This window comes from Lutjanus erythropterus, chromosome 16, assembly GCF_056507025.1.
Source record: "Lutjanus erythropterus isolate fLutEry1 chromosome 16, fLutEry1.hap2, whole genome shotgun sequence".
Classification (NCBI taxonomy): domain Eukaryota; kingdom Metazoa; phylum Chordata; class Actinopteri; order Lutjaniformes; family Lutjanidae; genus Lutjanus; species Lutjanus erythropterus.
Genome location: NC_139332.1, coordinates 24,960,001 through 24,987,355, shown reverse-complemented (window position 1 = coordinate 24,987,355; position 27,355 = coordinate 24,960,001). Strand labels below are relative to the sequence as shown.

The 27,355-nt window shown below is 39.7% G+C and overlaps 4 protein-coding genes across 4 annotated transcripts in view; 3 read left to right on the top strand and 1 right to left on the bottom strand.

The window, feature by feature from the left end:
• The first annotated feature begins 1,247 nt into the window (after positions 1–1,247).
• Positions 1,248–8,428, top strand: LOC146313155 (uncharacterized). The gene is made up of 10 exons (XM_084739448.1): positions 1,248–1,357; positions 2,848–3,022; positions 3,948–4,054; positions 4,147–5,538; positions 5,945–6,352; positions 6,882–7,080; positions 7,210–7,283; positions 7,822–8,012; positions 8,130–8,253; positions 8,372–8,428. Exons 2-10 carry the CDS (start codon positions 2,853–2,855, stop codon positions 8,392–8,394), a joined length of 2,688 nt encoding a protein of 895 aa, XP_084595574.1. The 5' UTR covers positions 1,248–1,357; positions 2,848–2,852; the 3' UTR covers positions 8,395–8,428.
• A 1,804-nt stretch (positions 8,429–10,232) lies between these two features.
• clk2a (CDC-like kinase 2a) lies at positions 10,233–20,908 on the top strand. The gene is made up of 13 exons (XM_084738580.1): positions 10,233–10,390; positions 12,002–12,213; positions 12,320–12,605; positions 14,198–14,288; positions 15,169–15,235; positions 16,325–16,441; positions 16,708–16,874; positions 17,407–17,501; positions 17,586–17,715; positions 18,164–18,246; positions 18,975–19,054; positions 19,181–19,271; positions 19,424–20,908. The coding sequence occupies exons 2-13, from the start codon at positions 12,002–12,004 to the stop codon at positions 19,610–19,612; spliced, it is 1,608 nt and encodes a 535-aa protein (XP_084594706.1). The 5' UTR covers positions 10,233–10,390; the 3' UTR covers positions 19,613–20,908.
• Positions 20,909–22,075: 1,167 nt separating this feature from the next.
• On the top strand, positions 22,076–24,913 carry LOC146313153 (uncharacterized). The gene is made up of 4 exons (XM_084738582.1): positions 22,076–22,733; positions 23,287–23,571; positions 24,087–24,174; positions 24,264–24,913. Exons 2-4 carry the CDS (start codon positions 23,345–23,347, stop codon positions 24,417–24,419), a joined length of 471 nt encoding a protein of 156 aa, XP_084594708.1. The 5' UTR covers positions 22,076–22,733; positions 23,287–23,344; the 3' UTR covers positions 24,420–24,913.
• Positions 24,914–25,093: 180 nt separating this feature from the next.
• Positions 25,094–27,355, bottom strand: part of dnajc8 (DnaJ (Hsp40) homolog, subfamily C, member 8) — a 12,101-nt gene continuing 9,839 nt past the window's right edge. The window contains exons 7-9 of the mRNA XM_084738581.1: positions 26,751–26,842; positions 26,470–26,545; positions 25,094–25,557 (exon numbers count right to left, since the gene is read on the bottom strand). Of these exons, the coding sequence (XP_084594707.1) occupies positions 25,435–25,557; positions 26,470–26,545; positions 26,751–26,842 (291 nt within the window). The 3' untranslated portion in view covers positions 25,094–25,434. The remainder of the gene's footprint in view (positions 25,558–26,469; positions 26,546–26,750; positions 26,843–27,355) is intronic.

Here is a 27,355-nt window from a genome sequence, read left to right as displayed (position 1 = left end):
GTCTGCGACGCTGTTCACCTTCTGTCCTCGATCTGACAACTCCAATTTAGATCTCTCTTTCAGACAGAGACACTCAGGCTGACTGGCCGAAAAGTCTCTTAGCTCTCAGATGGAAGTCCACCCACTCAATACAGGCGTGATTTTTTGATTTTATTGATGTAGCCAATATTTAATGCCGTGTGGCTGATAAGCACAATGCTAAATCTGATAATGTCACATGTTAGAATCATATTAAAATTTTATTTAGTCCTTTTTATAAACTCATTCTGTTCATCCATTGGTTCCTTGAGGTGGGGGTGTGGGGGTAAGAAGAGGGGGGAGACAGAAGATTGTGATTTTGTAATGTCATACGAGACTGTGCTTAACGTCTCATCTCTGAATTCAATTATAACCACACCTCTGTATTCTTACTATGCTGTTTTGCCAGTGATCAGTGTTTTTTTTTCCACCATTATCAAATTTGATTTGCATTTATGTAATTAGTTTGTGTAGCATTTTGTTTCTTGTTCTTTTGTTTCATTTTGTAAGTAATAAAAGTAAAAGATGTTTTGCATTGTATGTTAGCTTGTCACTAGCAAGTGTCAGCCTCAGCTCAGATGTGTATATTAAAAAAAAAATCTAATTTCTCACTCTAATTCCTCCTCAGCTTTGTCTTTTTTTCTGCTGTGTGTCCCAACATGTTTGGCTCTTCACTCATTGTAGCGTTATTGTGTAGTTTACTATAATTTGACAGAAAACTGAAATGCAGATGTAAAGTTGATTGTCTTGTGCCGTAAACATAAATTGTGGAGCTTATTTACATTATTTAGGAGACGTAAAATGTAGCACAGTTGACACTTCTGCTCCATATACCAGTACCAGAGGAGCTGTAATAATACACTGTGGAGCAAATAAGTCAGGAGGAAAAACAGCAGTTTTTATACAATCACAGACTGAAAGAAAAGGTATTTAATTGAATGAGACAGAAGGGAATTTCTAATTTGATCACAATTTAGCTGCATTTAGTTTTTTTTTTTTATCAAGCTAAAGGTGAATTAACGATTAACCACAGAAATCTTATTAATTTGCTGATTAAGGGCTCCTAGAATAAACTTTTTTTTTCACTTGCTTGTAGCTTAGGTTTCCACATTTTCAAACTAATGGACAGTTTAAGGAATCTCTGGCTTACCTTCTTTTATATAAAGGTTTATTATGTTCGACTATTATATTAAGCATATCTAAATAAATAAAATGTACAGACACAGGGGGCAGCAGTGAGCCGGTTACGACTTGTTGCAGGAGAACGACGAAGAAGACACAGCAGTCGAAAACAGACTGTGAGATGCTACACAAAGGGAAGATTTTTGCCTTATTTAAGGTATTTGCCCACTAAATGCTACACTTCCACGAGAGAAAAGGCTTAATAAGTGACAGCTAAGCTTTACGTTTGTTTATGTGTGTTGCATTTCCTCCCAAACCTTCATAAAGTCCAGAGCAAAGGCGTTAGCTTCTTACATGAAGTTTCTTAAACAGTCGTGTTTAGAAGGGAACCTTTGATTTGCAAAACTCTCGCGAGAGTTACGCGCATTGTTAATTTATTGTGTATCGTGTACAAGTTGTTTAAATTTTGCAACAATAGAACGATTTGTTTAAAATATTGGTAGGTTTAGAGGCAGAAAACGCTTGATTTGGGTTTCGGAAAGGCCATGGTTCTGATTAAAATTATCAGTCTCTCGAGATCATTCGCCGGTCTGGGGTTCCCTTTTACACACGCGCCACTGTAACACTTGTGAGTAGACCTGTGAACAGTGAGTGAAGCAATCTCAGAGTAAATGATTGATTTTAAAATACATTCTGTTTTTAGTTCAAACTGGTAGTGTCCAGCGGTAGTGTCCAGGGAAGTTTTAACATTCATCTGTGGGAGGAAAGAAGTTTTTGTGTGCTCACCTTAAATCATAAATACTTAAAACATTTTTCCTTTAGCCTCCTCTGCTATTTATCCATCTAAAGTCTGAGACCACGGGCCTCCCAGGGGATGGATATCATTAGGATTTTATTGATACACATCTTGATACTAATATTGTTTAATGATAATAATACATATCTATACTCTTATTAATACCATTCACCATAATTTGGTGCAAAAAACTAAGACATGGCATTAAAAGACTCAACAGTCCTTTTATTATTGTTGTTTTGCAGAAGCAGCCTGTTAAGTTGTTTACTGAGTTTGACATTTGGCTGCAATTGTAATTCACTCAAGTCAGTGGTTCCCAAACTTGGGGGCAGCAATTACAACTGATTAACTGTGCCGCCCTGGTTTTTGGTGGCCATCCCCAGCCTCCCTGCTGCCAAAGCTTGGAAAAAGGTGCCCAGCTTAGTTTACTTGCTCAATTCTGGGATGTCTGAGGGATCATGACTATGTTATTTGATCCCATAGACACTTAACAGTTGAGCCAAGATAGCCTAATATTGTTGCTTGGGTTTCAGAAGAGAATTTAGTTTTGACTAGTATAATCAAACTTTATATTTTTACATTTCAACTAATAGGATTGTTATTGTGGATATCTTTAAGTCCCATTCTGGCGAGGGAGAATACAGTTTTGACTCCGAGAAATAGCCAATACATAATTACAGATAAGAGTGTGTTTCAATTAAATGTTACAACGGCTTGCCATACCGTGATTGCACCATTTACAGCACGTCCAGGAGCTGGTTATATCCATCCTCTGTGACTCTGCAGGTGTGCTAGGAGCCCTGCCTGTCAGTAGTCAAGTATTTTAAGCATAAAATTTCCTTTTGCATTAAGAATTAGCTGCTACTGTACACTTTACTGTAGCACATGATTTGAAACCCTGTGTGTTGCAGTGATTATGGAGGTGGATGAGATAGAGATGACCAAAGAGGAGCTCCAACGGTGGATCAGAACAAAAGTGAAGGAGAACAAGGTGATCTCCGCAGACATGCAGCAGAAATGCAATCTGCTGAAATCTCTGCTGGAGAGGAGGGAGAAGCAGGCTGTCCAGCTCATGAAGCTCTGCAAGTGAGTCTCATATCTACTCTGTGGTCCTGTGAGAGCCCTTTGAAACAGTTAAGTTATAGAAGGCCTTTATTGTCATTGGGCAGTAGAGTGATTAGTCAGGTTTTTGTAGAAAGAAAATGTCCAAATTAAACTTTTAAATTGTATTTAAACAAGTGTAGCGGCACATTAGTCACGTGAAACATTAATTTATGAAACACAAACACTTTGAATAAACAGAATGACAGAACAATAAGACTTTTGATTGAAACAGCTGCTCTTGTCCATCTGTTCTTATTCAATAAATGTCTCTTCCAAATAAAATAATATGGCATGGGGTGCAGATACTGCCATTTCTAGAGTAACTAGGCAGACTAAACTGTGAGAAAACCTGTGAGCTTCAGAGAACTTACACTCAAAACATAAACTGTTGCTTAATATGTTTTTAATCAGTTAAATTCTTAGCAGCAATTAATCATTAATGATTAATTATTAACTTTCCTGGTGGCAACCAAAAAGTGATCCAGCTGCCTGCCAACCATCTCTAAACCTAACTGGCCGGCCTTTCATGGTTCATGAATACAGCACAGGGAGGTGCATACCTGGGTTAATCTCTGCTCTGTGTTGTGTAAATGTTCAGCACTTATCCAGCATGGCTCCTTAAAATAGAATAAAGCATTTCTCTCACCTGAAAAGGAACGTTCTCCTCTCTTTATCTCTTCATAGACAGATAGATATCTTAAATTCAAAATGCCAAACCCATTCTGTCATGGTATCTTGACTCTTATTAATGCTATTGAAGAAGAATGTATTTGTATTAAAACCAACAATCAGCTTTATTCCTTTAAGTAGTTTAAAAGTGAAGGGTGTGTAAGTCTTCTCAGAGTACCTGAAGTGCTGTTGTCTTCCCTTCTTTATTTGTGTTGTCTTTGTTGTTGATGTTTTTCAGGTCTGTGGCAGCATGTGAAGCCATTGTGAGGAAACAGTACTCTTTGCTGGGGTGGGAGTACCCAGATTCTGATGATGATGATGATGATGATAAAAGTATAATAGGCGGTAAGATGCAAATCATTGAGTCAGTGAAAAAAATCTACTCTTGTTATATCTGTGTCCTTCACTGTCTTCACTAGATCTTTGTCTTTTTGAAGGACATGCACCTCCATCCCAACGTGAGTTTAAGGCTGAGCCTGAAGCCTGCAGCTCTCCAACTTCAAACGTCCACGCTCCTCTGTTACCAAAGCAAGAGGACAGTGACATTAAGGACCTCTATAGATACAACGACAAAAATATCTTTGACAATCCAAAGTTACAACCAGTGGTGGTTTTGATCAGACCTCCTCCGTCATCCTTACGTCCACCAGCACCTCAGACCTGCGACAGTGACGATGAATCCTTTAACAGTTCAGAGTCTAGTACTCAGTGGGAACCAGATGAAGACTCAAATGATTCAGATTATTCTGTCTCAAGTTTTGATGATATGCCAAGCAAGAGGAGAAGAATAGATGAGAAACTTGCTGAGAGTCGTGTAGCACCCCAAGCTAGCACACATACTGGTGCAAAGAGCAATACAGCGAAAACATCAGCACCCCACGCCAACGACAAGAGCAACGCAGCGAAAACAGCAGCACCCCACGCCAACGACAAGAGCAATGCAGCGAAAACGTCAGCACCCCACGGCAACGGCAAGAGCAACGCAGCGAAAACGTCAGCACCCCACGCCAACGACAAGAGCAACGCAGCGAAAACGTCAGCACCCCACGGCAACGGCAAGAGCAACGCAGCGAAAACGTCAGCACCCCACGCCAACGACAAGAGCAACGCAGCGAAAACAGCAGCACCCCACGCCAACGACAAGAGCAACGCAGCGAAAACGTCAGCACCCCACGCCAACGACAAGAGCAACGCAGCGAAAACGTCAGCACCCCACGCCAACGACAAGAGCAACGCAGCGAAAACGTCAGCACCCCACGCCAACGACAAGAGCAACGCAGCGAAAACAGCAGCACCCCACGCCAACGACAAGAGCAACGCAGCGAAAACGTCAGCACCCCACGCCAACGACAAGAGCAACGCAGCGAAAACGTCAGCACCCCACGCCAACGACAAGAGCAACGCAGCGAAAACGTCAGCACCCCACGCCAACGACAAGAGCAACGCAGCAAAAACAGCAGCACCCCACGCCAACGACAAGAGCAACGCAGCGAAAACGTCAGCACCCCACGCCAACGACAAGAGCAACGCAGCGAAAACGTCAGCACCCCACGCCAACGACAAGAGCAACGCAGCGAAAACATCAGCACCCCACGCCAACGACAAGAGCAACGCAGCGAAAACATCAGCACCCCACGCCAACGACAAGAGCAACGCAGCGAAAACATCAGCACCCCACGCCAACGACAAGAGCAACGCAGCGAAAACATCAGCACCCCACGCCAGTGTTAAGAGCAATACAACAAAAACATCAACACCTCAAACCAGCACAAATACCAAAGCCAAGAGCAAAGCAAGGAAAACACTGATACCGCCAGCAAACAGCAAAGGTAATGGCCACAAAGACGCACCATACAAAAACATGAACACCCCTGTCACTCAAAAAAAAGATTTTTGTTGCATGTTTTAATTTATTTCTGGTCCTAAAAAGCACACTTCATCGCTGTCATATCACACTTGTCATGGAAAAACAAGAAAGTCACCACAGCTTAAAATGTATGTGGTCATTTACATGTTTTTTATCTGATATATAGTAGGAGATCCTCCGGTTAATTTCTCTGCTCATTTTGAGAGGGAACTGATACTTTCTTATGAAACCTTTTTTTTTTTTTTTTTTATTAAGGCTCAGCAGTTTTGCTCTCTCATTGTTAACTGCTCTCTAACCACATCTGATTAATAAGCAGTTTAATGTACCACAGTACATTAGCCATTAGCAGCATTGGCACTGGCTGATTTAATGTGCTTGGCAAGACATTAGCCTGCTGATTCCTTCACTACCTAACAATCAAAAACAGTTTTTGGGCGCTAACTTGAGTGATAGTTCTGATTGTTTAAAGTGGGGTTGTATGAGGTGCTCATCCATAGTCGGTGTATTACTGACAGTAGTGGTTGGCACACCCCCAGTTTGGAAAAGCAGCAGGAGTACTGGTGTTTTGATATTAACATGTTGTTTACCTTCAGCACAGACAGGGGTAACCCCCGTGGGCACAGTATCGACTCCTTGCCAGTCCTTTAACAAAGTCCCCGAGACCCCAGACGCTCCCAGCGGGCCACCAGGAAAGATCAGAGAGAACATGAACGTCCTGGCCAGAAGGACGGCCATGTGCTGGCAACAGGGGAAAATCGCAGAAATAATAACAAAAGGTAACAAAAAGAATTTGTCCAGTTGGCACAACACAGAATATAATACAGCTGCTCAGTTGGATCTTATCATTGGGGCTGTACCGAACAGTTCAAAGCTTCATACATAAGGTTGACATTCAAATTCTAAATCAACAGTGGAGTGCGGCACAGTTTTTCATGTCTACATTCTGTATAAACCCAGTAATTCTGCACAGTTGAATTCTTATTATTTTTTTTAATATAATTATTTGTATTAAAGATCTGCAAAACAATGGACAGATATTTTTACAGATCATAGGATTCCCACCCATAACCCGAGCTGCATGTTCAATTTTAAAGCAGTTATGTGCATCATAACGTGGTAGTTGAGCTCACAAAAGGAACTGATAGAAAAAAATAACTACACTTTTTAGGACTGGGGTATATGGGAATAAAAAACCCTAACCCAAAACTAACAAATCTAACAAAAAATCTAATTACGATAAAGTTCATATGGCTTTTAAAAGGGCTGTACTCATTAATGTGTTTGTTTTATTTTTCATTTTTGCAGAAAATGGTAAGTTGAAATACAAGATCAATTTTGAGAATGGGAGGAGCCTCGTCTCGGGTCACCACGTCGCTTTTGACTGCATACCAAAGGGAGATCAGCTGCTTGTTGGTACTCGTGTGGTGGTCAAGTCTAAAGATGAAAAGCCCCGGTTCTGCCCTGGTATCGTGGCAGAGGTCCCGGGCAGGAAAAACCACATGAGGTTTGTATGTGCGATTAATAACTTTTTTTAATGTTAAACTTAGATTAAGTTGGGGTTTTTTTGCCATTTTCCCAGGATAAAATGCAGTTCCCTTTTGTTTTTAATGCTAAACATATTTTCATTTTCCAGGTTCCTGGTCTTTTTGGATGATCTCACACCGGTGTATGTTGCCTTACCTTTTCTTTACCTGGTGTGCAGACCATGTAAGTTTGGATGTCTTCATTTACACACCTAGTTTTTGAAGATTCGTTACAGACACAAGGTTATCTTCTCTGAGGTTAGCCTCTCCATATTATTCCCTCTTTTTCCCACCTATGATAGGATTCCCACCATAACCCAAGCTGCATGCTCAATGATAGAACAATTATGTGCATTAGAACATGGTACTTGAGCTCTTAAAAGGAATTGATAGAGAAAAATAAATACACTCAGTTCACACAGTTGCTGCAACTATAGATTCTATCCAGTTTTGATTAATCTGTCCATCATTCTCTCGACCGGTTGATCAGCTGTTTGGTCTATAAAATGTCAGAACATGATGAAAACGTTGATCAGTGTCTCCCAAAAAAGAAGCCAGAGAATATTCTTACGAAATTACACAAATGAACCGATTTATTGTCAAAATAGGTGGCAGTAGCACACATTTTACGCAAGTGTCCCAAATTCTCGCGCCTGTCAAACCACAGTTGTCCACGGTAAGCAGAGTGACAGACTTAGTTTCTGTTTTTTTCTTGTGACCAGTGGCGGACCCTTTGGACGACATCCCAGATGACCGTAGCAAGAAATTCTTGAAGGAGTATTTAGAGTCGTGGCCTTACCCACCCCAGACCCACTACAGGGCTGGACAGATGATCAGAGCCGAGTTGAACGGATTTCAGCAGAGGTGTGAGGTGCTGGTGGTCGACTCCAGCATAATACAGGTCCTTTTTCAGGTCAGCAGCTGTAAACATCACTATTTCAACAATTTCAAAGTGGATTCTTGGTCTTTTTTCTCTCTGATATATTTAGTTTGGATACTGTGACTTAAAGAAGTTTGTCCTCATTGTTAGAAGGAGCAATGTAAGCAGTGGATCTACAGAGGCTCGCCGCGCTTGGAGCACATGATTAAAATGAGGGAGCATTTGGAGGTGAAAAAGGAGGAGGAGCAGAAGAACAAGTCTACCTCAGTCAATGGTAAATTAAATTCTTAAACTAATAAAATCATCCCCTGTTATCCTAAGTTATCTACCCCTAAGTTATCCCCTGTATCTTTATTTATCTCATCTTTTGCTCCCTGTCTTGTGTACTACAGCTTCATCACAATCAGCACACTGACGGGACCATGAATGTGTTAAGACGACTGGATGCAGTATTCCAAGATGCATTCAGAGACAGCTGATTACCAGACACATAAACTGCAAAAAGGTTTCTGGCCTCATGTGTTTTTAGATCCATACAGCATCTGCACTGAAGCTCTTCTCTGACCGAGCCGAGTCGAGAGCATGCACTTATTGTTTTTTTTAGAGTTCTAGGTACTACTGTTGCTTCTGATGACAATCACTTCAGATTGGACATGCTTGATATTTGTGACGCCTGTGTGTCACATGGCCTTTAATTTTGATCGTGGCCCAGACGCCACAAATCGCCCCACAGCCCGGTGTTGTTCCCGGGAACCGCAATGGGACTTGCACTGCTGAAGGTTCTACCCCACTGGAATGACATAAAAGTGTTGAGTGTTCTTGAAGCCACGCTTTATGTGTTTATACGTGTGTCTGTATTACAGTATTTGTATTCTTAAATAAAAATAAATTCTCTTATTCACTTCATGTTTATTTTAACTTATTAAAAAGCATCTATTCTTGATGCAAGAATGATAAAATTGCAAGGGCTGCACTATAACTGTGCAATATGGTTTTTAAAAAATCATTTTGACATTCACAATTCATGGGAATGATATTTTTGTCTTAATTCTTGATTATTTTTGTATCACAATTTTGATGTTCACTGAAGAACTATTAAATCACGATGTGACATTTGTTGGGGTCCGTGCCAAACAAACATATTTTGTAGGTTGGGGCATGTCTGCAGTTCTCCAGCCCTCCATTATAATGCTGTTCTGTCACACATTTTTCCTTGATCAAAAAATTGCAGTTTCTGCGATTTGGATATTGCACTTGGCCATATTGTGATTTCAATAAAATTTAGAAACCATGGAAGCCCATGTCCACAAGCAAAAAAGAAACATGAAGAGTTAGACATGAAGAAATAAAATCACTCATGTTAAGTCAAACAAAGTCAAAGTAAGTCACATTGTTGACTGTAATTAGAGTATTCAAATGTATGAGACAAATTATGGGTTAAGCAAATTCTGACTTCTGAATTATGACAGTGACTCAATTGTGGGATAAGTAAAAAAAAAAAAAGACAACTACTTTAAAATTACGAGATACAAAGTTACGATAATAAAATACTGTGAAATTCTAAACAAAAATATGATACTAATTATTCATATTTATTAGAGAAGACAAAACAATTACAAGGTAACAAATCAACTAAGAAATTTATGGGTTAAGTAAAAATTTTGTATTTGTAACTAATGTGTATTAGGGTTTTTGGATTTTTAAATTAAACTGTCTGATTTTCTTATTGTTTATCTTAACTTGTTACAGGTCATCTAATCTAGATGTAAAAATAATACAAAATGCAAAGGAAGCCTGTTTCCACCATGAAAGGAAACTAAACATGGACATAAAATCACTCACTGTAGAATTAAAATTATGAAACAGTGTATCAGAATTGTAGGAAAAGTAAATTATTAATTAAAAATTATGTGATAAGTTAGAATAGTTAAATATGAAGTCACATTGTTGAGAAAGTCAAAATTGTGAGGTTAATTTTTCAAAGTTATGATAAGTCAGAACAAGGTAGCACGTTCAAAAGGTTCCTCGCAAAACAAAATTATGGGCGAGGTTAAATCCGATAAAATACACAGAATTAAGTCATGCAAACTCATAACTTGGTAAACACGTCAGTTTGGATTTTATTATACTGTAAAGTTATAAGTATTGCAGGTTTTAGGGTATTGCTCTCATTAGTTCTCTGTGGTTGTTGGTGCACACACAGCGCTGAATGACATTTTCGGCGCAGGGAGGAGGCGGACCGCCAGTCGGAACCAGAACTAGCTGTAGCGTTAGGGAAGGCTAGAGAAAAAATGGCTGCTTGCTAGCAACGGGAGACTTGAATAGCGGGCAAGCAGGGAGATAAAAGAGAAAACTGGAACGCCACCACGGATTTCTTGTGGGATAAGCGCACAGGCCTCGCCGCTAAAACGGTAAGTAATGTATATGAGCCGTCACGTGCCGTGAAGTTGGCCACGTTTTAAACAAACGGTTTAGTACGACTGTTAGCGAAAGTAGCTGTTTGGTTAGCTGTGATCGTAGCTAAGCTAAGATGGCGGCCAAATTATTTACATTAGCTAATGTGGCTAGCAGTGCATGCTAGCAGCCTGTATGTCGCTCGTTGGGCAGTTAGTTCGAGTTTAAAGCCATTTTGGATATGCTTTTGGTCGTAAACTGTAAGAATATTGAGTAATAGCACTTAATGTCATAGTCTTTTTGTGAAATTAACAGCGTTAAGGGCTGTGTTAATAACGCGTCGTCCTAAATTGGTGGGGAAAAAACAGCGATGCATGTAGAAGCGTATTACCAACTTGGACCGACGTTATGTTATGGATCTCATATTAGCTTAGTTAACTCTCAACTGACAATATTACAATGTTATTATTAGTCGTGTATTTATAGTTATGTATTTTGTGCCATCGTGTGAAGCAATGCTGTATTTACACTAACCAGTAGTGGCTTGTTAATAGTTAAATAGGATCATGCAACAGGGTTATGAAAATGATCTAAGCTAGCTAGCTTTGTTTTCACTGTTGTCTGATCACTTAACGCTAATTCCAGGCTCGTTTCAACAGTTGTCTTTCTAGCTGTAACCACTGGCACTAACTATCTTACACGTATTTATAAGCTGCATGCTTCATATTGATGCTCGTGAAACTTGGAGTGTTGATTTGTGTGATTTTGTGCTTGAATGTCTGCCAGTAATCGGTTTCTTACGCAGCTGTATTTTTACGAAGTTTGCATACAAGTATTTGCAATTCTTCGGCTTTATTGAACAGTGAATGTAGGAGCCATATTGATTAACCAATTAGTCGATCAAAAGAATATTAGTTGCTAACTGTTTTGATAATTTTTCTCAAGCAAAAAAGGCAAACACTTGCAAGTTCAAGCTTCTTAAATGTGAGGATTTGCTTCTTTTCTTTTCATTTGCTGTCCTAAATGACAGTGTCTTTTGGTTTTGAACTGTTCAATATGTTAATTTGGAGTCTGGGAAGTTGTGATGAGCAGGTTACACTAGTTTTTGACATTTTATAGACTAAATGATTAATTGATTAATTGTGAAAAAATCAACGGATATTCAAAATAATAATGATGGTGAAAAGAATTGGTTGTAGCTGTAGTGAATGCATGTGTAAAAAACAAAAAACAAAGAACAAAACAGTTTCAGGCTGCATTTTTGTCTCCTACAACTGTACCTCCATCTGACTCTCATAAATCACTTAAGACTATTCCAGTAGACAGCTGTAACAACTTATGTGAATATTTGGCAAGAAGGAAAATGTGAACTAATTGTAAAAACTGGTCTCCTAAAGTTCAGTGCAGTTTTAGTAGATCTACATATTTGGGTGGAGGCCCACAATCTCATGCTTTGAAAATCCCTGGACTGAATGATTTTTCATGAAAATAATCAGCAGTTAATTGATAATGAAAACAGTCGCTAGTTGTAGCCCCAGTGAATGCATGTGCCAAAATTGACTGTTTTAGGCTGTTTCTCCTAAATTTAAGTACTGTCTGTCTGGTTTATCCTTCTAATAATCCACCAGATGCCTCACACAAGACGGTACTCGTCTTCGGACAGAGACAGTCGAAGCAGTTACCAAGACCGTTATCGAGACAGAGACAGAGACAGAGACAGAGGGCGAAGACACCGACACAGAAGATCACCTTCTTACTCCTCCAGCAGTGACAGAGACCGAGACCGAGACAGAAGGGGACGGGGACACAGGCAGGAAGGAAGCTATGCACGCACAAGGAGGTATGCTTGTGAGATTTGTTTGGTTTGTTGTGCTGAAAATGTATTTTATAGTTTGGTTGTTTGTCAGCCTTTAGGTTTCAATGTGTCCTCTGTCCTCTGATTCAAGTCGTAGCTATGACAATCGCTCTACGGAGCACCGGCCATTTGACCGGAGATACTGCGAGGGATACAGACGCTTGGATCAGAGCCGAGATCGAGATCGCGACAGAGAAAGGGAGCCACATGGAGCAGCTGAAAATTACTACCCACGCGACTTCTCCCCAAACATGTATGACTACCGACGTGGCCGCGAGAGGGAGCGTGAAAGGGACGAGTCGTACCGGCGGAAAGGCAGCAGGCGTAAGCACAAACGAAGGCGGCGTAGAACCAGGTCCTATAGCCCATCCTCCTCGGTGAGTACAGCCAGATCTGAGATAGTCTTTTAACTCTCTTCATCCCTCTCCCTCCATCTCTGTCTCCTCCACTCAGCTCTTTCTGTCTCTGTCTTTCTCTAACCATTTCTTCCCTCACAGCTCCTGGAATTGGTAAGTAGTACAATCTTTATGATTTGTTTTTGTTCTGTCAGAAGGGTTTTGTTTTATTTTTTTGTTTAAGTGGGGTTTGCTGAAATTGGCGTTTCTTTTTGGCAGAGCATTTTCATTTTTATCCAGATACTTTTTCTGTAGTTCATTTAAGATCAACCACTAATTCTTTCTGCTCTTCAGATACACACCCACCACAGCTTTCCTTTTCTTTTGAAAGCCTATTTCACCAAATCACATTAAATTCTGTCTCTGTGGCCCAACCTTTTCTAAAATTTAATTTAGCATATTGTCAGTTCTTTTGAAAAAGGACTCAGGCTGCGTTCCAGACAATGCAAAAATTTCTAACCTCCTGGTAGAAAAAGTACAATCGAATGCTACTGAAAATCCCCACTTGTGAAATCGGTCTACCCTTACTTCATGAAGAACCAGCTGTCTAATGTCATATTACAATGGCAGCACCTGTGACAGCCTAAAAGAATACATACTATCATGTAAAAGCTGTTCTGGATGTAAATTATGTTGAAAATGTTAAGTGCTGTAAAATAAAATGTATAATGGGTCTGTTACTTCATCTGTCCTCCTTTGTGTCATCTATGCAAGGAGGATGCACAACTGAGGGTTCAATTGACTGTGCACTTGCAAAAGAAAACCATCAGTTTTTCAAGGTCAGCCATGTTTTTTTGCTTACTTTTGTCATTCTACACCTGGAGCACTTTGAGGTCAGAAGCGGGAAATGTCAACTGGGAAATTCTAGTCTGCAGTTGTCTTGGACGCAGTATTAATGCCTGTAGTATCAGTTGGTTGGCCAAAAAAAGTGAAAATGTTCTACCAAACACCATGCAAAATTTTGATTAAAACTGAGTGTTGATTTTTGTTAGAATTTATTGGCATTTAAAATGTCTCAGATTTGTTAAAATGCATTTTTGTGTGGGTCGTGTTTAACCACACCTTTGTGTTAAGTAGTATAAGTAAGTGAGCAGGGGGTTGAATTTGATGTAGCATATATTTTGGGGATTATCTTTAAATATTTCCTGCTTGCTTACATATGGTCTTATTTTATTTTCCATCTTATTTAATCTGATAAGTTTTGAATTAGTTATATTACTGTCTTAATTGGTTTGTGCGTTGATGAATGGATATGCCAGTTGCTTCCTTGTTTGTAAGCAGCTGTGGTTTTAAGGTAGAGGGGGGAGAGGAGCAGAGGACAACATGTGATCTTTGACTTGTTCCCTTGCACTATATCCCTATCGTTATATATTTCCTTCACGTGGTGTCATGCGTGAATCGCCCCATGACCACCAAACCCACCTACAACCACAACTACATCAACTACCACCCTCCTCCTCCCTCCTCGTCTACCTGTGCGGCCTTGATGCCATGGTTGCGGCTGCCCCTGAAAACTCCCCTGTTCCCTCCGGTCGTGTCGTGGCCTGCTGATGGCGGTTTGGGTGCGAAAACAGCGGAGCAACAGCCGGACGCGGGCACTGAGTGTGAGGGACGACGAGGAAGGGCACCTGATCTGTCGGAGTGGGGACGTCCTGCAAGAGAGATGTACTCACTGCCACTACTCTATCGTAACCCTTCTCCATATGAGTATTAAAGCATAGAGCATTTACATGACATGGGAGTGCCTGATGATGATGATGATGCCTTGATAGAATGCTCTTCGCTCTAGCTGAAATAGCAGGGTGGATTGCAAAAATGCTGGAGATTTTGAGAGGGACTTTAGATACCTTCTCCTTTTCGTTCTAGGATTTTAAGCTGTGGAGCATGTTCTTTGTTTCACAGTTGTTATTTGACTTTCCTAAACATAGAATCCCATTTGCAGCTGTTTGTTTCTGTTGCGTTTTAGATTAAAACTCACTTCCGTTTTTAAATCTGTAACTTATGCTAGCTGTTTCCCACTAAAAGGGTTTCAGGGATTTTTCTTTTGTTTTTATGTAGACGTCTAACATGCACATCACCTGTGTAGTCTTTTTCTAGCACAACAAGCACTCATATAGACAATAAATTTATATTAACATGTTTTCAAGTATTTTTTTGTAGTAAAAATACTAATCGTTTTTCCAGTTTCGCACATTACGCCGTGTCCTTTTGGGCAAAGATGGCCACATCTTGAAAGGATGTGCCCTTATTTTCAATAGCTGCAAATTGGTCATCAAATGAAGGGAGCACTTTACATTTGCCCCCTTATTTTCTGCACATGTATCATAGTGCTATGAATTCAAGTATAATAGATTACCTCAAAAAGTTTTTCCAGACTGCCAGATTGAATAGGCAGCCATTTGAAAAGGGGATGGGCGTTAGAATTGATCCGCCTGTCTGCACTTTTGCATTATGTATTCCTGCTCAAGTCCACATGTCTAATGCTCCTGTTCTTTCTTTCCCCGCTCTCCCCCTCTCTTCCTTTTCTCTCTGTGTTGTGTTGCAGATGAGATTGTCAGCACTTTGGGGGAAGGCACCTTTGGGAGGGTGATGCAGTGCATTGACCACCGTAGGTGTGTATCAGATCACTTAACGCTGAAAAACAACAGCTCTCAGCCTCTGGGGTCCCGTTTCCAAGACCCCCAGCAGGGAATACCTGCTCACTGTGCTCATTTTGTAGAAACAAGTGTTTGTGTCGTGCCTCTCAAGGGTTAGACTGTGGGTTAAACTGCACCTTTACTATTGTTAACTACTGTTGTGATGTTTTCCTGAAGCTGTTTTAAATTTAAAAATTACACCAGATTGTCTGCAGCTTCAATGATACAACTTTTTTCAGCTGCTGCTGTTGATCACATGATGCAATTTAGTGCAGGCAAATTAGCTCTGCTGTATATTAGCTGTGTGACTTTGGGCTATGGGTTCCCATGTGAAAAACAGTCGACCAGTTATGTTTTCCAGTCATTGAAAATAGTATTCAAAAAGTAAAATATCCTGGAAAATATTGTGTTGTCCTCGAAATTATTTCAATATTCTTCTTATTTCCTTTAGCTGAGAATGAGGGGCCAAAGTATAGTGTGTTAAACTCAATGGCTGTTAGTTCTCCTAGCAAATTTGACTCTAGCTTTTGAATCCTGTTTTGAGGTTTGTAAAGATCAGTCTAGATTTGTCTGTGTGCAAAATTGTAGGCTACTATTTGTGTTACTGGCATTCAGATGTCCACAGGGGGAAACATTAGTGTATAGCCCAATCCCTCTGTCAGTCACACCAGCAAGACCATCACTGAAAATGTCCAGGAAGACGATCTCTAGACAAGAGTGGAAACCCTGAACTGTACCCCCTTCCTGCTTATCGAGGAAGACTTGTTGTGTTGTGGTAGTGCTAGAAATGTACATCAGGCAAGTTCATCTTCTCAGTCACAGCCTTAAGAAAGTGATTATTGCCTATTACAAGCCATGACTTTTCATCTAATGAACATAGTGATCAGAGACTTAACAGTCATAGTCAAATTATTAACTGTTAGGTAAATGTCACATTTGTGTCTGCCATTCAGTCAAGCCCTTTTTTGGGTGCTGCACCTGCTCCTGGCAGTGAGGTTTGCATGCACATATAATGCATGTTTTGTGTTTTATTACCTCTGCTTTATGCCTTCTTCTATGTTACAGAGGAGGAGCCCATGTTGCTCTGAAAATTATCAAGAATGTGGAGAAGTACAAGGAAGCAGCTCGCCTGGAGATCAATGTATTAGAGAAGATCAATGAAAAGGACCCTGATAACAAATTGTGAGTTCTGATTGAAATTGAATGATCTTACGCATAAGTAACACTGCCTGTGTCACCACCATTGTGCATAGTTGGGCAATAAATATACAGTTTACTAGCACTGCCATTTTAAGTTTCAACTAGTTTTGTTCATAGTTGAGTGTGTTTAGTAAGTAGAGGATTAGTTAGTTTAGTCTATATAAAAGTGTTTGATTTAGCTGTTACATAAGTAAAGTGGTATTTGTGTAAATGATTCACTGTCATACCTCCTCCTGTGTATCTTGCAGCCTGTGTGTACAGATGTATGACTGGTTTGACTACCATGGTCACATGTGCATCTCATTTGAGCTGCTAGCTCTCAGCACCTTCGACTTTCTAAAGGAAAACAACTACCTGCCCTACTCGATCGGTCAGGTCAGACACATGGCCTACCAAATCTGTCTCGCTGTGAAGTGTAAGTTTTTGAACTTAAATTTGTATGTTTGGGGGAATTAAGAATACAATTAATGCAATAAATATAAATCTCATGTATTACTGATGAGTGAAAGTATCCAATTAGCTCTCATAGCATGAACTTGCTTGTTCCAAAGCATGTAGCATGTAACAAAGTGATAACAGAGTTTCCTAACAAACACCCTCAGTCAGTCATATTTCTTCATCAGTTGCTTATAAACTGAGTGGCTGGACTGAGAGCCTCTGTTGTCTGGATTAGACAGCTTGTAGCCACGTGGGGGCATTATAGCACCGAAGGCAAATTCTTGTCTCAAATGACAAATGCCAGTATCTATATGTGTCATGTGGGTTTTTGTAATTTTCTCATTTGTTAATTATACTGTCACTAAATTACTATTATTATTAGACATTGTAGCAGGTATCATCTAATCTGAAAGAATTTAAGATTAGCTTGATTAGAAGTTGGCTTTAAGTTAATTTACAGTCAAACATGAAGACTAAATAAACAATTTTATATTTTTTTCCCCTCATAGTTCTCCATGACAATAAGCTGACACACACAGACCTGAAGCCTGAGAACATCCTATTTGTCAACTCAGACTTCACAATGTCCTTCAATGTAGAGAAGGTGAGATTTAGTAAAAATGCAAAGGAAGAAGGTGAAAAATATTTTTGTTTCTAGACTTTACACTTCTAGTTTTCTTCCTTGCAGAAGCGAGAAGAGCGGACAGTTAAGAGCACAGCAGTGCGTGTGGTGGACTTTGGCAGTGCCACTTTTGACCACGAGCACCACAGCACCATTGTGTCCACGCGGCACTATCGTGCCCCTGAAGTTATACTAGGTGAGGATGTCTATGTTCAGTTTGGCTTTCCTATTTTTGTATTCTCTTTGTTGTTCACTTTGGAGAAGCTAGTTCACACTGAGAATGAAGCTGTTAAGGATGTTGTGTGTGAAACATAACCATGGTAACTGGAGTGCACATGTGCCGTACTATGATAGCAAGTACCTCAAAAACCTTAGTCTAGACACTTAGGCAAGGAGACAACCTAAGAGGTCTTATGCAACACTCCTGAGTGAAGCCCACAGCTTAGGGAAATGTTTTGCATAATGCACAAACTTAAATTTGAAACTTGAGGTGGTTTATGCAACCATGCACTCATTTGAATAATTTTGTGTGATGTCATCAAGCATTATGAAATAAAATAATAGGAAGCATTAACCCCAGCCTGTGGAGGTATATGACACATTTTTTGTTCTTTTAATTTATTTGTTACATTTTCGTCCTTCAGAGCTGGGCTGGAGCCATCCCTGTGACGTGTGGAGCATTGGCTGTATCCTGTTTGAGTATTACCTGGGCTTCACCTTGTTTCAGGTACGATGGCAACACACTGCTGCCAGAAGGCTGCAGCCAAGACCTTGGTCTCAGCCAGACCTCATTTAAATGAGAATTTTGGTCCTGAGTTTCTACTTTGACACTGATGATTTGATAATTTGGCCTGTATCTCACAAAACAGTGAAACGAGCACATGTTGGTTGCACGTGTTAATCTGGAGGGATATTAACCCTTAGCGTTCTTTGTGAGCTACTTGTCCTAGACCCTGCACTAGTTAAACCCTGATTATCTTCTAAATTAGTCTCTCTCTTTGTGTCTGTTTCTCTTTGCTGCTGAGTCATAGTTGTCTATGAACACCAGTTGTGTAATATTAGTACTTATTTTCAGGTGTAATGTCACTAATATTCAATACTTGAATCACGTCAATCAGGTGTATTATCATTCAGTGTGCAATGTCAATATTTTACTCAGGTGAATTTAAATTTAAGTGTGCAGTAATTGGATGTATTATAATCATTCTATGTGCAATAGTTTTAATTCATTCAAGTCCGCAAGTCTGCTTATATTGCATATATTTTTCCTATTTTTGTATTACCTCTTTTAAAATTTTCATGTTTTTTATATTTCCTCTTGCTATATATTTATTTGTATATTTTCACTGACAATTCTTTATATTTTTGCACTCCATGTTGCTGCTGCAACACTGAAAATATCCCTATTGCGCAACTAATAAAGGAATATGTTATCTTAATTTGCGTTTCTTTCAGACTCATGACAACAGAGAGCATTTGGCCATGATGGAGAGAATCCTGGGACCGGTGCCCTCTAGGATGATTCGTAAGACGAGGTGAGAGAAAATACAAACTCATCAAAGTTTTAAAAGTGCCTGTAACACTTGTATGTACACAGTTGATGTAGAACACAACTTGAACACTCTTGAACACTTGTCACATTGATCTCTGTACCCTCTCAGGAAGCAGAAGTACTTCTATCGTGGCCGTCTAGACTGGGACGAGAGCTCCTCAGCAGGGAAATACGTCAGAGAAAACTGCAAACCCTTACGGGTAAGAGGGCTGAATGGGGAGTAGCAAAGGAAGAAATGATGATTAACATGATTATAGAAAACAAAAGTACACATTTTGTATTGCAGCTCCTCTCTTGAGAGTCTGAGTATTCTCTCTTAATCTCTTTCTTGTTTCTCTCCTTTCCTTGTCAGCGGTACTTGCTGTCGGAAGCAGAGGAGCACCACCAGCTGTTTGACCTCATTGAAAGCATGTTGGAGTACGAGCCCTCCAAGAGGCTTGGACTGGCTGACTCTCTCAAACACCCTTTCTTTGAGAACGGGGGGATTGGCGAAGCAGCGGGCAGCAAGAACTGGGAGGGCAACCGGGACATCAGCCGGTGACCCGAAAGCCTCCAAAGACTGAATGACAGAGAAAATCTTTTATATAAGGTGCAGGTGAACTGTTAAATCGGGGCTATCGGATGTTCTGTCATTTGTTGTTTAAAGCATGGACACCTTAACTTCTTGCTCCTCCATCCTGCCCCTCTCTGACGTCCTCCTCTGCAGCCACAAGAGGCATGTTTTTTTTGCAGCAGAGAGACCAAAATGACCCACAAAAGACTGGGAAACAGTCAAATTTTTTTCTGGCGGCCACAGCCTCAAAAGTAGCCCTCTATGCAGCTCCTGTCTTCCTTTTGACTTTGGAACCACTTTCCTCCCTTTCATCCGTCCATCTATGATTTTCATCAGCATGTAAAAAAAATAATTCACCTTCACCTGTAATGGAATAAGCACTACAAATACAAAATCGGTCATACAAAAACTCAGCTTTGGACAAGAAATGTCTTCCGATTCTAAGTCGAAGGAAAGGGTAAAAGGGAGATAGAGCTGTTTGTGCAGCGCAAGTTCTCACCCATATAATTATAAACATGGAGATAGGAGAGATATTCTATTATTTAACATCAAATCATTCAAATAGAATATCATATTTCCTAGGAAATTGCAATTATCTTCAGCAAAGAGGAGTGTCTCAAGTTTTTGTTTACGTTATTTGTTAAGTGAGCATTTGCATATGTTTCTTTTTTATGTATAAAACGATTATCCCTTATATGGAGACTCTCGCCCTTAATCTCCAGCTGTTAGGCCTGTCGATATTAGCCAATGAAATGATAATGGTGATGGACACTCCACACACAGGCCTCTGTGACCTGTCTTATTGATAAATATATTTGTTACGTTATGCAATGCTTTCTGGGTGTGTGTGAGTGTGTGTGTGTGTGTGTGTGTGTAAGGGTGGGATGGTGTGGGTGACATCTTTTTGCTCCGTGGCTTCTTAGATCAGCATTAGTCTTGGTTGCATTCTCTAAACACATAAACTGCCTTTTCCATGTGTGACATGGTTGGACCTGAAGTCTCACAGTGAGGTTAAGCACACAGCTCCTGGTGGTAGCCAATGAGCCACACACAGCTCTTGTTGACAGTATTTATTTTCAGTCCCAGTAGGTCATAGTCTCCACCCCACCCACCTGTACATGAGTTTTTTTTTTTTTTTTTGTATGAAATTAAAGCGTATAAAACTGTATATATGTATGATGTGTAGAATTAAAGTTAAGTCCTCCTTGCCAAAGGCTTATGGTGCTCTGAGTATCAGTTCAGGCCTCTGGTAGCAAAAGGGAGGCGTTCTGTCTTTAAATACCATCACTGTGTCTGAGTCCATCTCTTACCTCACTGACTAATACCGCTGCTGGATGGAGTACAGAGAGATCAGTAGGATGTCAGAAAGGTGTAAGTGAAGGTTGAACATGGTTGAGCTTGTGTTGATAAAGTAACCTTAAATGATTTCATTGTTTTTCTAGGAAGTAGCAAGGTAGTTTTGTTTTCTTTTTCACTGTTTGAAGGAGTTTTAAATGTCAGTTTTAATTGGGAAACTCATTTTTTTTTTTTCCCTCTCAGCAGTCACAGGTACAGAGATCTGCATGCTTCCCATTACCCTTCATTTGTTGTTAAAAGTTCTTGGAAACTAACGTCTTTTTGATTTCCTTCCAAACCCTGAGCTCAGCTGTCACCCTGTCAAGACGGGAGGAGGGAAATGCTGAAGATCTGCTGCAACAGGTGTACTGACGCTTCGTCATCTAAGCTTCCCCCATCTGTCGGTAAAGTTGTGTTACTAACTTCACGCACTGTCCCCATTCTTTCACTCTTCACTCTTGTCCTTTTGAATGAATGAATTATCCTGTCAGGGGGGCCTCTGAAGCTAAAAATAAAGGAACCTTCTACACCAAAGAACTTGATACTAAAACATAATGCAGTAGTAAAATGTAGTTAAACTGATGCTTAACTTGATGCAGGTATTATGAGGGTTAATGGCCTTGGTCCTGTCCTGTCAGAGAAGTATAAAATGATTATACATAATGAGTAAGTAAATACTAGAAGAAGTTATTCCATAAAATTAACCTTTGCTAGTGAGAAATTTAGAAGGATGAAGATCTGATTATTTACGTGTTTAATATGACTTTAACTGTGCCTTTCAAAAGTCTTGGAACTGCTTAGGAATATTTTCTTCACTTGAAAATGTTTTGTAAATAAAAACACTTTTGAGAAATATTAATGTAAAAAGTAGTATGAATGTAGAGTCTCTGATATAAATCTAAAGTGTGACTTGATTGGGCTGCAGTGCTAACAAAATGTTTCTGGAGGACCAAGATAGAGTACCAGTAACCATTAATGCAAACTGTGCATGGACTTTTTCCAGCATGGATGTAAAATAGGTTTGAAATTGCATTTACAGCAGTCTTAACAAGTCTTAAATCTAACTCTTTAAAATGTGCAATTATAAATTTCAAGTCAGTAAAGAAGAATGGAAGAATTCAGTGTTTGATTACTGTAAGACTTCTGAAGCATCCGAGCCAAGTGGATGCATTGAGAGTCTTGGGATTCCTTTCTGAGTCCACTAAGTGAGTGAATTAGTGAATGAAATTCACAATTCATTCACCTTGTGACTCGGGTGTTTCATGTGTCCAGTCAATGAAGTGTCCTCCTCTCTTTAGGAGCCAGGGAGGAATCCTGTCTGCGTCATAGAAGCACCACCTTCCACCTTTCAGTCTGTCAATCCTCCCACCTGTTTGTTCATCCACTGGTCATTAAACAAGAATTATACAAGCTTCCCCTTCTGAAATTGACTTTTAAACTTAATATAGCCAGCATATTTGAAAGCTAACCCCCAAATATAAACATTAATAGTTTATATATAAATTATTTATGAGGTAAAATGTAAACAAACAGCTGTTCTCCTATGTAGGTTTGTTTTGAACTGCTCTGTTGTTAATGAGATAAACTCTTGCGTCTTCAGCTAATCCTGTTTGAGGAGCAGCGGGGTCATCAGTCAAATCCCCATAAGAGCAGACAGTGACAGAGCACAGGTGTTTACAGGTGCACAAACTGTAGGACTGCAATGAATGAACTCTAAAGCTTTGATAAATGATACGATAGGCTGATTGTGTCTACAGGAGATACCCACCTGCAGGTGAGTCCTGATGTTTCTGTAAGACGTGCACTGTATGTTGTGTTCATTTGCACTTTTAAATGTGAGCGCATTAAAAACAGGACGATATGTAGAAGAAGAGAGGATTTATGGAGTCATAGGAGTGGCACAAAACGAATAGATCGGTAAAAGAAAGAAAAAAGAAGTGGAATATGTAAAGAAAAACAAATACAAGAATACATAAATGTGGAAATGTTGACAAAGTATAAAAGTAGAAAACATTTTCATTTTCACATTTGTTTATTTCTTTACATATTTATATATTCTTTAAGCATTTTATATTTCTTTGTCTTTACACATTTTTAAAAATGTTATTCCTCTCTGTGTCCAGACTTATTTTCTCACTGTACAGATTTGTTTTTTATGGCACTCCTAAGACAGGAGTTGACTACAGGTTGACTTCATGTTTAGATCCTTTTTTGATTTACATTTTTCAAAGAAATGAATGCAAGGCTTCATTGTTTTGTTGTAATTTGCTAATTTCTGGTGTAAATTTAGTCAAGACATCTGTTTATTTATCTCCATGTTGTCACAGAAGCCTGGTAAACACCCCGTTTCACCACAGACAACATCGGCACAAGGCATCTCTTGAAATGGATTCCCTCATGTCACTGGGTGCCCCCCTGAAGCAGTTCACCAGCTGCGTCTCGGGAAAAAGCACCACCGCGAAGAAGAGGGGAGACAAGAGGAGCCAGTCCGTCCGCAGGAGCAGCTTCACCCGCAGGAGGAGCGTGAGCAGGAGGAGAAGCCTCCCCTGCAGCAGCCAGAAAGTTCCGGACTCCTGGCTCCGACTGTACCAGGCTGAACTGAAGAAGGAAAGGTATTGTGGTTCACAACATCTGATCCAAATGTTTCTGTAAAAAAAAAAATCTGACGTTTTATTTAGTCATCAGCACTGAAACATGTTCTGGTCTCTTATAGGGGTATTTTGTCATGCAGTGATGAATTATGCCATTATTTTCAGATAGCAGATAGATACTCATTTTTAGATACCATCTCATTATGTTCAGATACTAACTCACTATTTTGAGATGCAAACTCATTATGTTCTGATAGTTACTGATTTTCAAAACTATGTCATTTAAAAATAAAAAAAAAGGTTGCCTTTATCTTGAAATAGTAATTAATTTTGAGATACCTATTTTGAAATATGTTGTTTTTCATTTTAAGATAGTAACTCTTTTTGAGTTAGACGTGTTTAGTTACTGTCTGACATTATCCAGCTGAGATTCTTGGCCAGACTTGGCTTAACAAGGATAAGGCTTTTCCTCACATGAATAAGCTGCTTGTACATGTGCCACGCCTAATGTCACCTCTTTGGTGTGTGTGCCAAAGGAAACGACAGCAAGCCATACTGGCCAAGAAGAACGCAGAGAGGTCGGTCAGGAGGGCTCACTTCAGGAGCCACCACTGCCTCCCAAGGGTAAGTGAGCAGTAAAAATCAACTTTAGAACAAAGATTTTTTTCTTGTCACTATACAAATAACTGTCCCCCTGTCTTTTGCACATGCAGCAGACCACCCCTGCTAGAAAATCTGCCCCAGCGAAGGACGACTCCTTCTTCGGTGCCTTCCAAGGCCTGAGTCTGGATGGACTGATGGGAGGTAGCAATGGATCTCCTGCCGCCTCTGCGCCTGCTGCTGGAGGAGATCCGTGCAAAGTCATGTGAGCACTAACAAGGACAATCAGACTGTTACAATGATTCTCGTGCAAGAGACTTGAAGGACAAAGGGCTCATGGGGGAAACGTGACTTCAGTTGAAAATAGAACGGAGGCTCACATCTTAAAACCCAAGAAAGGCGAGGAGATGTTTGGATTAGTCTTCATTTCTTTTTAGAGAAGTTGAAACTGCTTGTTTCTGATTCCTTGGTTACATTTTGCAGTTTATACATTGTGTGAATCTTTGCAAAATTTAACTCTCCTGCTAGATGAACAGAACTGTTTGTCTTATAAAATTAAGAAAATCTGACATGTTGTCCCTGTTGACCTGAGCTTCTTTCATGTTGTGGAATTATTTGAAGTCTAAAGCTGGTACAAGGATTTTATTGTCTTTTCATAACACAAATAGGAAAGTAAGTTTTTTTATTCACAGTATTTTAATGATACAAGACATGCAAAACTAAGGGTGGTGAGGATACTGAGACACTAAATGCAAGACCTGTATTTTGTGTGAGATGTTTCTTGTTCTGCGCTGATACGACAGCATATTTCAAAATACTGTGTCAGATAGAATATTGTATCTGCTTTCAAAGTATTATGTAATTACAACAAGATTCTCAAAAACAATGATACACACCTTTAGATACCCACGCCCCCCAAACCTACACTCAGCGTGTAGACCACTTTGTGGTAGGCTTGTTGAGTCCAAGCTTTATTTAGTTAAAAAAAAAAAAAAAGAAACAAAAATAATGACAAACCACATTTTTCTCATCAGTTACATAAGTGGAAGATGCATTATTTCTCTCAGGTATGATCTCTGGGTCCAGATCACAAATATGTACAAAAACCAAGTACAAAACTACGTTCGTCAGGGTCAGGAAAATGAGGACGTTTGCCGTATGATAAGTATCCCGATGACTGCGTGATGACTACATGACTGACTGCAGACGACGAGGTGAGGATACACAGAACTGGGTTTTTTTTATAACAGTGAGCTTAATCTAAGAAAGTCCAATTTCACAGCATCATTCCCTCTGTTCCATCTTGACTTTAGGGGGTTTGAGGAAGGACCTGTTCTTCTTCTCCTTGTTCTTCTTGCCTTTGGCCTGGAAGTTCCTCCAACTGTCCACACGCCCATCTCTTGTTTCCTGAAAAAAGTGTTACAAAAAAATTGCCATTTTAAGAAATGCCAAAAGCAAAGTCATTGTGTTTCAGTTCATAAGTAAACACATAGCCAGACCCAGACATACACACAGAGATGCTGCATTGGCCTTTAGATCAGACATCATCACCATGTTGGACCAGGCAAGGCTGACCTGTGAACAAATGCATGTAAACAGGGAAGCTGTGTTTTTTTTCTGGATAAAAAGCATCAATTTATTTCTCAACTGACTTCAATGAGTTGTGTGATCTATGTGGAGTAAGTAGGAAAATCATTTCTTTTTTACTCCATATAGATCATGAATCATTAAATTTAACATGACTCATTGACATCAGTTGAGAAACAAATGTAATAGTGCTTTTTATCCAGAAAAAAAACGCAGCTCCCCTGTTTACATGTATTTGTTCACAGGTCAGTCTTGCCTGGTCCAATATGGCGGTGTCATTAATGTAACACAGCAACAAGCTGAAGTGCTTTTGTAAGTATAATAATTCCATGGCCAGATATATCTCCACAGTGCTTTGTTAGCGCTGGACAAAGGTCTGGCTCTACACATTCTTATTCTGCTTTAGGGGGAAAAAGAAAACAACTTGGGCTTGTTTCTATTTCTTTAAACCAATCACAATCGTCTCATGCTGCTAAACCCAGGATGCACTTTTTTGTTTCAGTGTGTGACTTTCCCAACAGCCTGCGATCAGATACAAAACATTTTACACCTAACACTAAAAATTGACACATTAAGACTCTGTAATATCATCTGAGGCCTTTTTTTTTAGGAAAATGAAGTCAGTGCTTTGTAAGAGTGGAAAGGTAGGAGATATAAGTGGCCAGTGACATTTTTACACCCACCATCTACATCTACTGAGTCAGACCACACAGTCATGGAGGACAAACTCACCTCAAAGTTTTTCTGCCATTCTCTCTCCCTCTTTGCTTTCTCCGCCGCTTCGATTTCTTCCTCTCTTGCCCTTTTTCTGGCAAATTAAGAGAAGAATAAGAAATCCACGCAATTCTGGATGAATATACGGTTTTCTGTTTCATTTGTAAAATCTGTGATAAAATTTTGATCAGACAGAATCAACATTTACATTATTTGGACAAGTAAATAAAGGGATGATGGCTGGTTATTAAGTGTTATAGAACAAAAAACAGAATTTAAAAATACAGTGCGTCATTTACCTTTCATGCATTTCCTTTGCTTCCCTTTCCTTCCTCTTGATTTCAAGCTCTGCGAACAGTTTCATGGTCTGTTTGTACACTGCTTGTCTGAACTGAAAAAACAAGTCATATAATTATAGTCATGCATAACACATACATGGTAATGGACATGACAGTGACTAGTATTTGCTATATTAACACTAAATATCCCATGTGTATAAAATAGTCAAACTGAAAATGTGCTTTTAAAATAAAAAGGACAATGCATTTCATCACAATTACTATATATTTAAAAATAGTTTTGACAGCTATAGCCAATTGCATTTTTAAAAACACAGCAGTTACTATGAAATTATGACTAAAGCAGTCTTTGCATGGGACTAGTATTACCAGGGGACCTCATGTAATTTTGAATAACATTGTCTTTCAGGAGTGAAGCGTCTGTTCTTCAGCAGCTACATTATCTGCTGAAAAGATCAGCTGATTCACTCTCTCTGTAAATGTCACTCTCTTGATACGTCTGACCAATCAGCATCAAGAATCAGCACGTCCGCCCATCTCGCTCATCACCTGCGTTCGGACAGCTGAAGAGGAAGGAGCGCAATAGCTGTGTGTGGAGTTTTTAC

Excerpts from the sequence above, each read along its gene's own strand:
- LOC146313155 (XM_084739448.1), top strand. The coding sequence starts at position 2,853 with ATGGAGGTGGATGAGATAGAGATGACCAAAGAGGAGCTCCAACGGTGG. Across the intron at positions 6,353-6,881 it reads CGCAGAAATAATAACAAAAG|AAAATGGTAAGTTGAAATAC; the intron begins GTAACAAAAAGA and ends TCATTTTTGCAG. Across the intron at positions 8,254-8,371 it reads CAAGTCTACCTCAGTCAATG|CTTCATCACAATCAGCACAC; the intron begins GTAAATTAAATT and ends TGTGTACTACAG.
- clk2a (XM_084738580.1), top strand. The coding sequence starts at position 12,002 with ATGCCTCACACAAGACGGTACTCGTCTTCGGACAGAGACAGTCGAAGC. Across the intron at positions 12,606-14,197 it reads CCTATAGCCCATCCTCCTCG|CGGAGCAACAGCCGGACGCG; the intron begins GTGAGTACAGCC and ends GTGCGAAAACAG. Across the intron at positions 19,272-19,423 it reads AAAACTGCAAACCCTTACGG|CGGTACTTGCTGTCGGAAGC; the intron begins GTAAGAGGGCTG and ends TTTCCTTGTCAG.
- LOC146313153 (XM_084738582.1), top strand. The coding sequence starts at position 23,345 with ATGGATTCCCTCATGTCACTGGGTGCCCCCCTGAAGCAGTTCACCAGC. Across the intron at positions 23,572-24,086 it reads GCTGAACTGAAGAAGGAAAG|GAAACGACAGCAAGCCATAC; the intron begins GTATTGTGGTTC and ends TGTGTGCCAAAG. Across the intron at positions 24,175-24,263 it reads GCCACCACTGCCTCCCAAGG|CAGACCACCCCTGCTAGAAA; the intron begins GTAAGTGAGCAG and ends TTGCACATGCAG.